General features: G+C 38.1%; 1 protein-coding gene across 3 annotated transcripts; it reads right to left on the bottom strand.

Moving 5' to 3' along the window:
* Positions 1-713: 713 nt before the first annotated feature.
* On the bottom strand, positions 714-12,505 carry dpp3 (dipeptidyl-peptidase 3). 3 transcript variants are annotated; one of them, XM_083564675.1, is made up of 18 exons: positions 12,395-12,505; positions 10,184-10,500; positions 10,000-10,089; positions 8,273-8,410; positions 8,069-8,143; positions 7,523-7,613; positions 7,304-7,434; positions 7,053-7,183; positions 6,355-6,413; positions 6,069-6,263; positions 5,875-5,987; positions 5,652-5,744; positions 5,461-5,523; positions 4,344-4,468; positions 4,132-4,252; positions 3,412-3,591; positions 2,586-2,748; positions 714-1,583 (listed from the first exon to the last, which is right to left on the bottom strand). In XM_083564675.1, exons 2-18 carry the CDS (start codon positions 10,451-10,453, stop codon positions 1,441-1,443), a joined length of 2,181 nt encoding a protein of 726 aa, XP_083420801.1. In that variant the 5' UTR covers positions 10,454-10,500; positions 12,395-12,505; the 3' UTR covers positions 714-1,440. The 3 variants fall into 3 exon arrangements, with proteins under 3 accessions (XP_083420801.1, XP_083420800.1, XP_083420802.1); XM_083564674.1 differs by having other exon boundaries at positions 12,388-12,488; XM_083564676.1 differs by having other exon boundaries at positions 12,289-12,403.
* Between the last annotated feature and the right edge of the window lie 422 nt (positions 12,506-12,927).

Genomic DNA, 12,927 nt, shown 5'->3' with positions numbered 1-12,927 from the left:
AAAAAAAAAAACCTTATGACCAGGTGTCCGCAAACTTTTGGCAGTATAGTGTATGATGGCAGTGATGCTTCTATTTCTATTATACTTTCTATACAATATTGTCCAACATTTCTTACATCTTTTCATTTTGTTCCTCTGTGCTGCACATTTTAGTTATTAAATTATCCATAAAACGCACCTGCTCCATTCATCAGTTAAATAAAAATCATTGTTGAATTGAACCTCGGTAAAATACGCAGGACCAGAACCAGGATTGTGAAAACCTCAGCTTGTTTATAAACACTGGAGTTTACGAGTCAACCTGGACTTAAATGTATGCAAATGTTTGCCGTTTGTAGACAGGGTTTCCACAGGGACTTCAAAAGTCGAAAATAATATTTTTCAAAATCAAAATTTAGGCCTCGTGTGTTTTTTGATGTGATATAGGTCTTAAATTTCATTCTTAATGGTCTTAAAGTCTTAGATTTGACTTTGTGAAACCTGCAGAAACCCTGGTAGTGAACAAAAAAAAATTGTGATACTGTGCAAATAATGGTCTTTAAGATATCAATAAAAAAAATTAAAAAAATTCTCCTGTTTTGAGTATTATAGCGGTTTCCATTTTTGTGTTGCAACAATGACAACATAGTACTTATTTAGGACAATGGAACAATGTAAAGTTTGTTCTTGGAACGAAAAAAAGAGAACAGAAAGAGCGAACCAAAACCGACTCAGAAAAATCACATTTTAATTAGGTAGGAAATGCTTCCCCTAGTCAGCAGCCACAATAGGAAATGCCATAAAGACAGCCCAGTCCACTAAAAAACTGACTTCTGAGGAAACATTTCACTAAACTCACAAATTGACTAGCCGGTTTGTGATGTGATGTATTGCTGATCGGCACATAAAGATGATTACATGGCGCACGTTTGTTAAAACGTTCACAGAAGTGCAACAGGTTTAGATTACATAAGTGCTTCTCCCACTCCGCCCTCACACAGCACATTTTCTCTCACCGATGCTTTAACACATATCCATCTGTGTGGGAAGCGTAGGCTGTGGTCCCATCTCAAACACAGAGGAGTGATTGCATATTCTGAATAAAAAAAAAACCTGACTTACTGACATTGGTGTACAGAGCTTAGAGCTTAGAGGAAAAAAAAAAAGAAAAAAGTAGGTTAACTGTTACATCGTTTGAGGAAGAACAAGCAAAGCATTAAGCACTGTGCATGAGTATAGGCAAGTACATCTGAAACTGGACCTTATGGGTTTTTTGTGTCGTTTTCGTTTTTTTTTTTTTCTACAATCACTTCCACTATTTTTCTACAATCACTTTCAGCGTACCCTTAGAACCATCTTTTGATTTCATTTGATCATTTCTTTCCTGGATGCAGTTTGTACCTGCAGGGTTTTAGGGCAGTTTTAATCTGAGAAGCTGGCTCTCGGTATACAATGCTCCCCTCAGCACCAGCAGGTTGCATCTTTGGAGGCCATTTCCAGCAGCTGAGCCTCCATTTCCTCAGCATCCTCAGTGAAGCGCTGGGTAAAAGACTGGATCAGTCCTGCAGCACTCGCCTCATACTCCTCCAGCTCCACAGCCTCGCCTTAAACAACATAAAACAGTTTAATAGTAACATGCTACGATGCAACACTGTTTGCTATAAAAAATAAAAATAAAAAAAATATGGGGCAGGAGGGAAAAAAAAGGGGTGTATAAGCAATTAATTAATTAAATGACGGTGAAGCACACCAGATTCAGGCCAGACATATAGACGTTATATCTCTGGGTGTGAAACCTTTCTGAATAAATACTGCTTGATGGTTACATCGTTTACATTACACATTCATACAGAATCCCGATATGGGTTATGAAGCACCATCATATTCACTATGTATTGAGCATACAATAGAAGCTAAACTATATGGACAGACGTATTGGGACACCAGACATTTCTTGCCATATGCGGCTCTTCTGGAGACGTACAATTGTGCAGGACGTCTTTGGATGAGGTATAATAACATTGTGTTCACTTGAACTTGGAAACCCAAACCTGTTCCAGCATGGCAATGCCCCTGTGCACAAAGCGAGCTCCATGAAGATATGGTTTACATGCTTTGGAGTGGAAGATCTTCAGAGCTATTGAGATCAGAGTTCTATTCTACTGAACACTTTTGGGATGAATGTGAACACTGACTGCACCCCTGGCCTCCTCACCTCACCTACATCAGTACATGGCTTTACTAACACTCTTGTGGCTAAATGTATCTCACAAATCTCTACGAAATCTAGTGGAGCATCTTCCCAAAAGAGTGGAGGGAATTATAAGAGCAAATTGGGATTAAATGTGGGATGCGATCCTCAAAAAGCACATATACTTATGACCAGGTGGCAATATAATGTGTATGTTGTAAAGAGTCAAGAAGCCCAAGAACTGCAAAATCTACAAATCACCATTGGTGAAAGTATATAAATGCAATTACAATTGCGAAAAAAATAAATAAAAGTAAATATTTAATAATATATTTCCGAGCTGCTTCAGACAGGAACAAAAAGTATTGGGCTCAAACAGACACTGGGTAGCAGAATCTGAGCATCGAGAGCTGACCTTTGACTCGAGTGTTGGCCTGGACAAACATCTTGCGAGCCTCCTTGCGAAGCAGCACCGTCTCACGGAGTCGCAGGAAATCGTGAGCACCACCAGCGGTCACTGCAGAGTAGCGCTCGTACAACGCTCGCCCTCCCTCCACATCAGCCGTGGACTTGTGCACCTGGGGGAAATGGGATCAATCAATTCAGAAAGCTTATCTTGTAAATTCTCTGTTCTTTGTTTTAAAGTTTCTAATCCCTGGTCACGGTCAATAAATGCTGAAAGGGCTGGAAATTTAAACATTATTGCGATGCTGATCTGGTCTGCCAGTTTAATGAATAAGGTTGTTAAATTGTTAATGCCGGGGAAAATTTTTGGAAGGACAATTTGCGCAAGTTTTCCTATTTACTGTATGTTTTCTTTCTGCCTCAATGCATTTCACAGGCAATTTTTTACAAACAATTTATTTCATTTTAAAGATTTGCATAGGGTTAGGGTACCTTTATGCTAGAGCCCTGCTTCTTCATAATCCCGGTCCTGCTGAGGATGACCATTACCGCCCTCTCCCGCGATTCATTTACAGCTTGTTTCGTTTTTGTGACGTAAATACCCGTTTTAATTCTCTTCTCCACTTCATTTGTTGACTGTATTCTTGTTATATAGTCCTATGGCAAATTGCAGGACTGTGGGATGGCGTGACTTGCGCTATATTTGTTTGACCGCCGGCAGCAAAAGGTAACACCACCCGCTCCCGCGAGATTTGCATTTCCAATCCTAATGCAGCCCTCTTCCTTATACTACACCAATTGAGGTAAACTGCACAAACAACAACTTTATTATGTACCTGAAGACTACAGAGGAACTTCTGGATGGCACTCTTGCCCACTGTGTGAATCTTACTGCGGTCCAGAGTGATGAGGGCGTCAGGTTGACCGTCCACTCCTGTGGTCTGACTCAAGGTCACTAAACCCTCTCCTGCTTCCAACAGCACACGCAGGATCACAAAACGGGCCTGCATATGAGCCTACAACGCACACAAAAACACACAAACACACACACACACATCCAGACTCGAAGCTCCAACAACTAGAAAAAGGAGTCATAAACGTCCGCATTCTGTTAAAAAAAATTATTTAGAAATACGATGAACAGTAGTTTAAACCAAATATTACAGCTTTTGGGACTATTTGGATCTCTCCAAATACACCCTAATGGAGTTAGCAATGCTGAAACTTATACATATATAAATAAATAAATAAATAATATTATATATATATATATATATATATATATATATATATAAAAAGCTTGATTATACAATCTTGATTTCATCACTTAATCTACAGTAATTAAAAGATAAAAAGCTGTGGAAATTATGTGAGCACCAAGCCAACAGCAGTGTAACAAAAAAAGGTTTCCAAACTAGTTGCTGCTAATTAACTAGAAATGTTGTGTACAGGTTCTTATTATAGTGCTTGGTGTTACGTAACTGTTTTGGCAATTCTGCACGTAAACGAATCTTGCCAAGAAAGTGAATTAAACCGAGACTAATATTGTTGCAAACCTGTCTCCAGCTCTTGCTCTCTGGTGTGTAAAACTCCAGGCCAAGCAGACCGGCACGGACCATGGTCAACCAGTTAACGTACACCACGTCCTCTGCTGCATCACCGTCGTGGCCAAAGATGCTGCGTTGAGGAACAGCAACATCTCAGCTCAAATACAATGTGCAAGCTGAAATACTTCAAATTTGCGAGCGTGGGTCAGCGTTTGCGTTACCTCAGGACCTGCTTGTTCAGACAGAGGTAGAGCCCCACGCACTCTGCCCTACACTCTTCATATGATGAAGCGATGGTTGAGAACTTGCTGTCCCATGTCTCACTGCCTTTGTACCAGCTGGTAATCTAAAAAAGAAGTGTAGTACAGCGCACACGGTCAAACCGAGACATTTTTAGAAGATCAATGCAGTAGTTAATATATTATATATAAAATATTTGCTAGACAAATATGTTCTTTGATTTGGATAAAGAATTCCAAATAAACTTTTAGTTTGAATGCATGGCACATACAAACAAAAACAAATGTTCTGTCAGCATTATGCTAATCTTTTTACACATGCATTAGACTTCTCAAAATATTACTGTATGTTTACTTCTTTTTCTAGTTTATGTGCATGTAAGTATTTCCCCCAAAATGTCAAAAAAGGCAAAAGAGGGCTTGCATATCTTTTAAAATACTAAAATAGATACCATTCAATGCAACCCAATTACTGCTAGACAGTAATGGGATATAGTAGACATATATTAACCACCTTCCCGTGGGCTCACCACTTGCAGGAGGGACCGTAAGGGACGGTGCTGTGAGGACTGGGCAGCAGTCGAAGGCGAGGGCCTGCTTAGACTGCTGCCCCCCGCGACCCGAATTACGGATAAGCGGGAGAAAATGAATGAATGAATATATTAACCAAATTACACTAATTGATATTGTTTACACAGAGTTACATGTGTGTATTTTTAGAGGAAGTTGGACTGGACATTTTTAGTGAAGTATTTGGTCAGTCGGTGCACATAAGGGTGCGTGTCTTTTAAAATCGGATAAAAACTAAAATTTCTGCATCAGTTATTATTTGTTGTCATACAGATGCATAAATGCAATGATTCTAATTTAGCGACCATAATTTAACCTAATCTAATTTTGATGCCATTAGGCTAAAATAGGGTTTCTGCAAATGAATGACTTTTTAAGACCTAATTAAGACCAGTAAGAATAAAATTTAAGACACTACATCACGACAAAGCAAAAGAAAGAACTACAGCACCACAGAAACAAACAAAAAAAATTAAATAAAACATTCTAAAAGACTTTAATTTTTTTTTTTTTAGACTTTTAGACTCACCAATTCCCCCGTCTCTGGATTACGGACTTCAGTCTTATCAAAGTTGAATTTCCCTTTTTCATCCTACACACAAAAATAAGTTGATGCCATCTGCCACATAATGAACCCCAATACTTGTAGGTTCTTAAAAAAAAAAAAAATGTAGAAACACACACACACAAAAAAAAAAAAAAAAGACACATCTCCCTCACCTGCATGAAGAGTTTGCCACTGCCATGCCCCAGAAGCTCATGTAGCCCCACCTGCACCTCAAAAGAAGGGCCTTTCCACTTGATGTAGAAATCCTGCAGGCATAAAGACGAATTTAAATCATTGTAGGTCTGAACACTTTGTACAATGCACAATTTATAAATAACTTTATATAAACAAAAAGAAATGATGCATTCTAAATGTACAATTCATGTGAAAATTTACCTTGTCTTTTTCCTCCAAAAAAGTGAGTTTGTCTTTCTGCGTTGCATATGCCACAGCCAGCACGTTCCCAAGGGACACGTTTTTAAAGCCTTCTGTTTGTCTGATATCATCATCTGGAAAAAGAGGAAATGTTTACTATGGAACATTGTCTGCAAAAATCTATTTAAAACTACACTAAAATGTGTTTAACTCACAATTTGGAATGTTGATTCCTGCTGGGATGCCACTGCCAGCGAAAGTCAGCACATCCAACGAGGTGAAATCGGGTTTGAGGAATCGATCCTTTTCGAACGCGGCAGGCCACGGCAACTCGGGCAGCAAGACTTCAGCCGAGCTCACTAACTCTGCAAACCGAGCACTCATCGCCTTGTTCACCACGGCAACAAAACCTGTGGTGAGCCGCCAGATACGTAAAGATGTAACAAACTAACTGTGGCACTGATCATGGAGGTCAAAAGCAGAATCAGAATTTAATCTTACCTTCAAACTCGCCTCTTGAACCAAATGGATCTCTGTAGCTCTCAATGAAGCCAATGTAACTATCAGGCAGAACAATAACAATATAAATGTTAAGCATGTGGTATGTAAAAATGTGGAGAAAAAGACTGGGAAATTTAAAAATTTAGAAGTAAATGATTAATATTTTATTTTAGATGACCTGATTTTTAAATGGAACAATAAATGGCAGGCACAACAAATAATATCAAACAACAACAAAAAAAAAGGCAAAAATAATTATCTGCAATTCTTTCTTTCAAAATGAGAGTTCATGTACATTGGATAGCCCCACTCTATTTCCCTAAAAACTGGTGTAATACCAAGGCTGCATATACCTTTTTGTAATTTGCATCTTAAAACCTGATTGGCTTTTGAATTTTATGACTCAATAACACTTACCTGTGACATATTCCTTTAAGATTTACCAAAGCATTGAAATACATTTTCCATAAAAGGTTTAAAAAATATATATATAAATAAATAAATAAATAAAAAATACATATTAATTAATTTAGAAAAAAGAATTGTGGTTAATTGTGATTAGAAATGTAAAAAAATAAAAGTAAGAAAAAATAAATACTAAAAGAGAATTTTTGCTGAAAATGTAATCATGGTAAATTTTTATGTAAAAAAAAAAATTTAATAGTGGTAAATTTTGATGTAAATTGCTCTATATTCACCTCTCCACAATAGGTCCCTTGTCTTTTATCCAGAAACGGGAACCTTCTTTATGAGCATCCACAGACCCATAGGTGAAACTTTTTATATACTCCTCCAGCATTTGACTCTGGTTCTCATTAGCAGCGTAAGCCTATGCACAAGGACAAGAGAAATAATTAGAGAATGATAACTGCATTTCTCTAAGAGTCTTAAAAAAATAATAATAAATTTTAAAAAATTACATTAAAAATACATGTTCTACATGATTTACCTTTGCTTTTTCCAGGTTTTGGCCGACTTTCTCCATAAGATATGCATAGTCCCCTCTCTGAACAGAAAATGAAGCACCCTCAAAGTCAAATGTGCCGCAGCAAGTCTCTCCCTCACCCTCAACAGCACAATCTGTAAAAAAAAATTAAAAAGAGTAGACATCAGAGAAAAACATAATAGATATAGGGCTGATTCTGCGTTTTTTTTTACATTTCCTCACCCTTCTTCACTGCAGCGGCGAGGCGCACCTCGTAGCAGCGTTTCCCGTCGGACTCAGTCTTAAACAAACGTGTGTTGTAGGCACTCAGGTTCTGGGGACAAAGAACATTGAAATCTTGAGTAGGAAATTTGCTCACACCAAATCTCCAGTTCTCCAACGTCTATATGGTAGACTTAGAAATTCTTCCCACAATATATATATTTTATATATATATATTTTTTATATATATATATTTTATATATATATATATATATATATATATATATATATATATATATATTTTTTTTTTATATATATATATATATATATATATTTTTATATATATATATATATATCACATGTCGTGTTTCAATTAGATTATCAAAGTGCTTGAAAAGCAAAAGCACTACTAGGAGATGAAGTGGTTTTAAAATCCAGCATCTTCTTTCATCGGATAAAAATGGAAAATGGAACTGATATGCGCTGTAGTACGCCAGGAAAATGGCCTCCCAAAGACATCACAAAAATAAAGTGTTTTAAATATTAATAACAGTCTAATTACTGCACCTTGGAGTCGAGAAATTTCTGGGCGAACTCTGCATCTTCTAAGAAGCAGTTCCCTGAGAAGTATGTGGAGATCCCCTTTAAAAGACAAAAAAACAAACAAAAAAAACAAACAAAAAAAAAAAACAGTCACCCGAATGATTTTTACCAGACAGATTATTTTTTTCTTCAAATCAAGAAGATAAAAGTTTATTAGAGCGGACTTACTTCATCCCCGAGTCCAAGCTGTTTTTGCTTTTCTTCCAGAGAGTAGAGAAGGTGGGAGCAGCTGTTCCACAGAGCCTCCATCTCAGTAGGGTACTCTTTATAGGCCTTGCTTTCCCATACCACTATCTTAAACTTCTCCTGCACATGGAACGAAGACTTCAGTCAATACTGGGTTATGACAGAATGCAGTGTTAAAATGACGTTCTTTCAGACATTTAGTGGTTTAAACACCACACATTATATGTTACACGATTAAACATAAAATTAGTATTATAATAGGCCTGTGGGTGGCATACTCGCATGTTCTCCACATACTTTCTTCTGCCTAGGTACTCGAAATTGCCCCAGGAGTAAATGTATGTGATCGAGAGAGAGAGAGAGAGAGAGAGAGAGAGAGAGAGAGAGAGAGAGAGAGAGAGAGAGAGTGAGAGTGAGAGTGAGAGTGTGTGAGTGACCTGCAGTGGACTGATGCTCTATTTAGGGTGTATTCTAACATCATGCACTGAAATAGGATCTGACCATTGACTCTAACCAGTATATTAAATAAATAGGCATCTTAAATTTCAAAAGATAAAATCAATATTTTCTAACAGCATTTTATACCTTTTAATGTAATAAATACAACTTTGTTTACATTTATGGAGTTATGGAGACACTCTTACCCAGAGATACTTAAGTGAGCAGTTAAGAGCCTTGCTCAATGGCCCAGCAGTGAGCCTTGGTTTGAACCTGTGATCTTCCACTCCAGGGTCCAATGCCTTAACCACTGCAGTACCACCTCCCAAAATGACACCTCAATCCCTACATTCTCTTCTCATTCATACAACTGAGCATCTATGGAGTTAAGGGCCTTGCTCAGGGGACCAGGAGGGGCAGGAACTCATGACATTCAGATCCAAAGTTCAATGCCTTAATCACTAAGCTACCACCTCCCCTTCATCATCATCTGCTTTAGTGCCTGGATCCTCCTGGTTGCAATATCATGCTTAAATGTGCTAGAGTGTGTATTACTGAATTGCTGTCTTGCTGATATATGACCAGTATGAAGCAGTTATTGAAGATGAACAGTAGAAATACAAGGTGGTATTTAAAAGTTTTGACATTAGACAGTATTTTATTCATCCACATTTACACACTATCACCTTCAAAAAAGTCCGCTTGTACAGCAATACAGTGCACCCAGCGTTCCTGCCACTTCTGGAATGTGTCCTAGAAGTCTTCTTTTCGAAGCACCTTCCACAATTCTGTGAAATTCTGTGTTCAGTTCTCCGACAACCATCATGTCCAAGTTGCCGAACAATTTCGACATTGAGGTTTCGGGGTATGAGCTTGTTGAAGGTCTTCCTGATCTCTCATCGTCTTCCAGTGATGTTCTTCCGCTCTTGAAGCCATTTGAAACGCCTCGAACGACTCGTTGCAGCATCGCCGTATATATCGAACGCATGTCATGTCAAAAGTCTCTGTGGCGGATTTGCCCAATTTCATGCAGAACCTCACGCTTGCTCTTTGTTGTAACTTGCTGTCCGTGATGAAATCGCAGACGTGGTAATGATTGCCAGAATAGCACCATTAGCCCGAAACTTTTTGATAGCACCTCGTATTATACAAAAATAAAACGATTTTCTTCTTCAGAGGTTCCAAAAAGCATTTTAAACCTTTGTACTCCACAGTATGAACTGATGTGATACTTTAATTAGAGAAAAAAACGATTATACTGGACACTTTACCTTTGGCAAATTGGGGATGAACTTTGTGTCACCAAATGACTTGTAGTTTCCCATGTTTGCATAAAGCCCAGCAGCATAAACAAGGAATGCCTGATGCAAAAAAGAGAGAGAAAAAAAAAAAGATCATTATTTGTCCCCTCGCTGTTCTGCTAATTATTGAGACGGCCAAATGTCTGTTCCTTACCTGGTATTCATCTGAGCTCAGGCCGGCTGCGGCCGCCACCGCTTCCAGCTGTGCAGGCGTCTGCTTCCGGAAGATCCTCTGCAGGAGCACGTAGATGACCGGAGATTCTGGTGAGGTCTGCAGCAAAACCACCAAGCCGCCATACCAAGCTGCCCGTGAGAGGTAATGTGCATATAGCTGCTCTTTAGAAGACAGCAGACGAAAGGCCTCGGCACAATCCAGAACAGAGATCCCAATGTCGTTGGGGAGGTAGTACTGAGAATCCACCATGCTGGTTTACAAGCAGTGTGATCTTCTAACAGAGTTCACAAGGGATCCTGTAGGAGAAAAAGATGATGTGTGATTTACCACATCTACCCAAAGGGGAATAAATTGCCCCACTCTTGTTTTTTTGTTTTTTAAATAAAATAAAATAATTTATAATGTACAAAAGCATCTTTCTATGATAATGAAAATAGTAAAAGGTAGAAAAAGTGTATGTTTGTGTAGACCATCCCATTGACAAAAAAAAGAAAAGAAAAAAAAAAAGAATGTTTTTTCCTCAGACGAAAACAAAAAATTTTGTCTGAGAATGTAGGGAGTTAATGCATAGATTTAAGAAGGCCATGAGAAGTTTTTATAAGAAAACCTTCAATCAGACAATAAGAAATAAACCACCAGATATTACATTCTGACATTTAGCACACGGCCTTATCCAGAGCGGCATACAAACGTGCCGAGTCTGCATAAATGAATGTGTCAACAGTGAACTTAGGATCCCATCAGCCTAAAACACACTTTACTACTTTTTTAAACAAACAAACATTTTCTCCTTAGTAATGTTCAGTCTTCCACAGAAAGCAGATAGCTACATGTCCAGTGGGTTGCACAATCACAATCCTCCTCATAAAGCAAAATTTTTAATTTGATGGTGGTTGAAAATATAAATCTGAAGAATATTCCAGGGAGTAAATGCATGCACTTACGTAATTAAAGCAAAACTGATATAAATTACGAGAAGGAAGAAGCATTAATTATTTTATATATCTTGTATCTTATATTATCTTGCTATGCCTTTTGATACTTTGTGTAGTTTACCTGAATTTGTCTATTTCAATCTGTGTCTATTTATCTATCTGTCTGTCCATCTATCTCTCTATCTATCTGTCTGTCATTATTAGCGACCATTATGATCGCTCGTCTGTTGGTTCGGACCACACGGACCAGCCTTCGCTCCCCGCATGCGTCAATGCGTCCTCTTCCACCCGTGACCCTGTCTCCAGGTCACCACTATTGGAGTACTTTTGATAGATACTGACCACTGTGGACCAGGAAAACTGCACAAGAATTGCAGTTTTGGAGATGCTCTGATACAGACGTCTAGACACAATTTGGCGCTTGTCAAACTCACTCAAATCCTTACACTTGCCTATTTTTCCTGCTTCTAACATGTCAACTTTGAGGACAAAATCGTTTTTTTCAATCGACAATCTTCTAGTTGATGATAGATTTTAGCTCAGCAGTTAAAGCTGGGGCACTGATCAGAAGGTCAGGGATTCAGGCCCAGGTATCACCAAGCTGCCACACTTGGGCCCTTGAGCAAGGCCCTTAACCCTCTGTGCTCCAGGGGGCGCTGTTTCATTGCTGGCGTGTTGACCCTCAGCTTCTGAACAAGCTGGGATATGCGAAGAAAGAATTTCACTGTGCAGTAAAGTATATATGATAATAAAGACTAATCTATCTATTTTTCTCAAAATACACTTGTTCGTCTCTTGACCTTCACCACATTTGCAATCATTCCCTAAATACAAACAAAGATATTTATCTGATCATCGGCCGGTCCTTGGATATTTTTTTTTATTAGTCCTATAATTTACTCCTAAAAACAAGAATTCAGTTTACACCTGAAATAAAATACCTATATAACTATTTCTAGGCGGATAGAAACTCTATCCCTTTGTAGCGAAAGTCTCGCATGCTTTACCAGCCCAATGTTTCATCTGTAACGGAGACGGACTTCTACTTTCAATTTTCCCAAAACACTAGTTTCGGCTAACAAAGCTAACACTGCTAGCTCAGGTTGCTAACTTGGCAGTTGTCTTGTTCAGGTTCGATCCAAAAAATACCTCCAAAACCGGACGTCCATAACACCTACTCTTTGACCTTATTTTCCCCATTCAGTGAAAGATTATTTTTGTGCAGCTGCAACCTGCATTTATACGTACTTTATACCTCAATTCTGCGCTCCAGCCTGTCAAAATGCAGCCTCACTGTCCACCCAGACTTCCGCTATTCATTCAATAAAGGGCCCGACTCGGAGCCAATCACGTGTGAGAATCGAAGACTGATGCACATTTCAGCCAATAAGTGGTGAGTTACGTATGAACGAGGGGCGGGATCTCTTCAAATTAAACCATACACTGATGATTTTTATAGTTTAGTATTTAAAAGCTGCAAAGAATTGTACTTTGTTCATTATAGCTAGTATAATTATTTTTTAAATAAACTTGAACTGTATAAAAAAAATTAAAGCTTATTTATGTAGCTCATTGCACAAAAGTATTGCACAGGAAGATCTAGAAAAAAAAGTTAAAAAGTAAAGTAAAAAATTAAAGTTAATACATAAAAATAACAAATTGAAACTAACAAATGAATCTACCTAAATACTAAAATAAAAATGCTACACACGCTATACAGTAAAAATGCAGAAACAATGCTAAAAAAAAAAAAACTAAAGACCAGCTTCATGTCTCTGATTAGAGGTT

The sequence above is a fragment of the Silurus aristotelis genome, assembly GCF_946808225.1.
Source record: "Silurus aristotelis genome assembly, chromosome: 16".
In the NCBI taxonomy this organism is placed as follows: domain Eukaryota; kingdom Metazoa; phylum Chordata; class Actinopteri; order Siluriformes; family Siluridae; genus Silurus; species Silurus aristotelis.
This window is presented reverse-complemented; position numbering and strand designations above follow the sequence as displayed.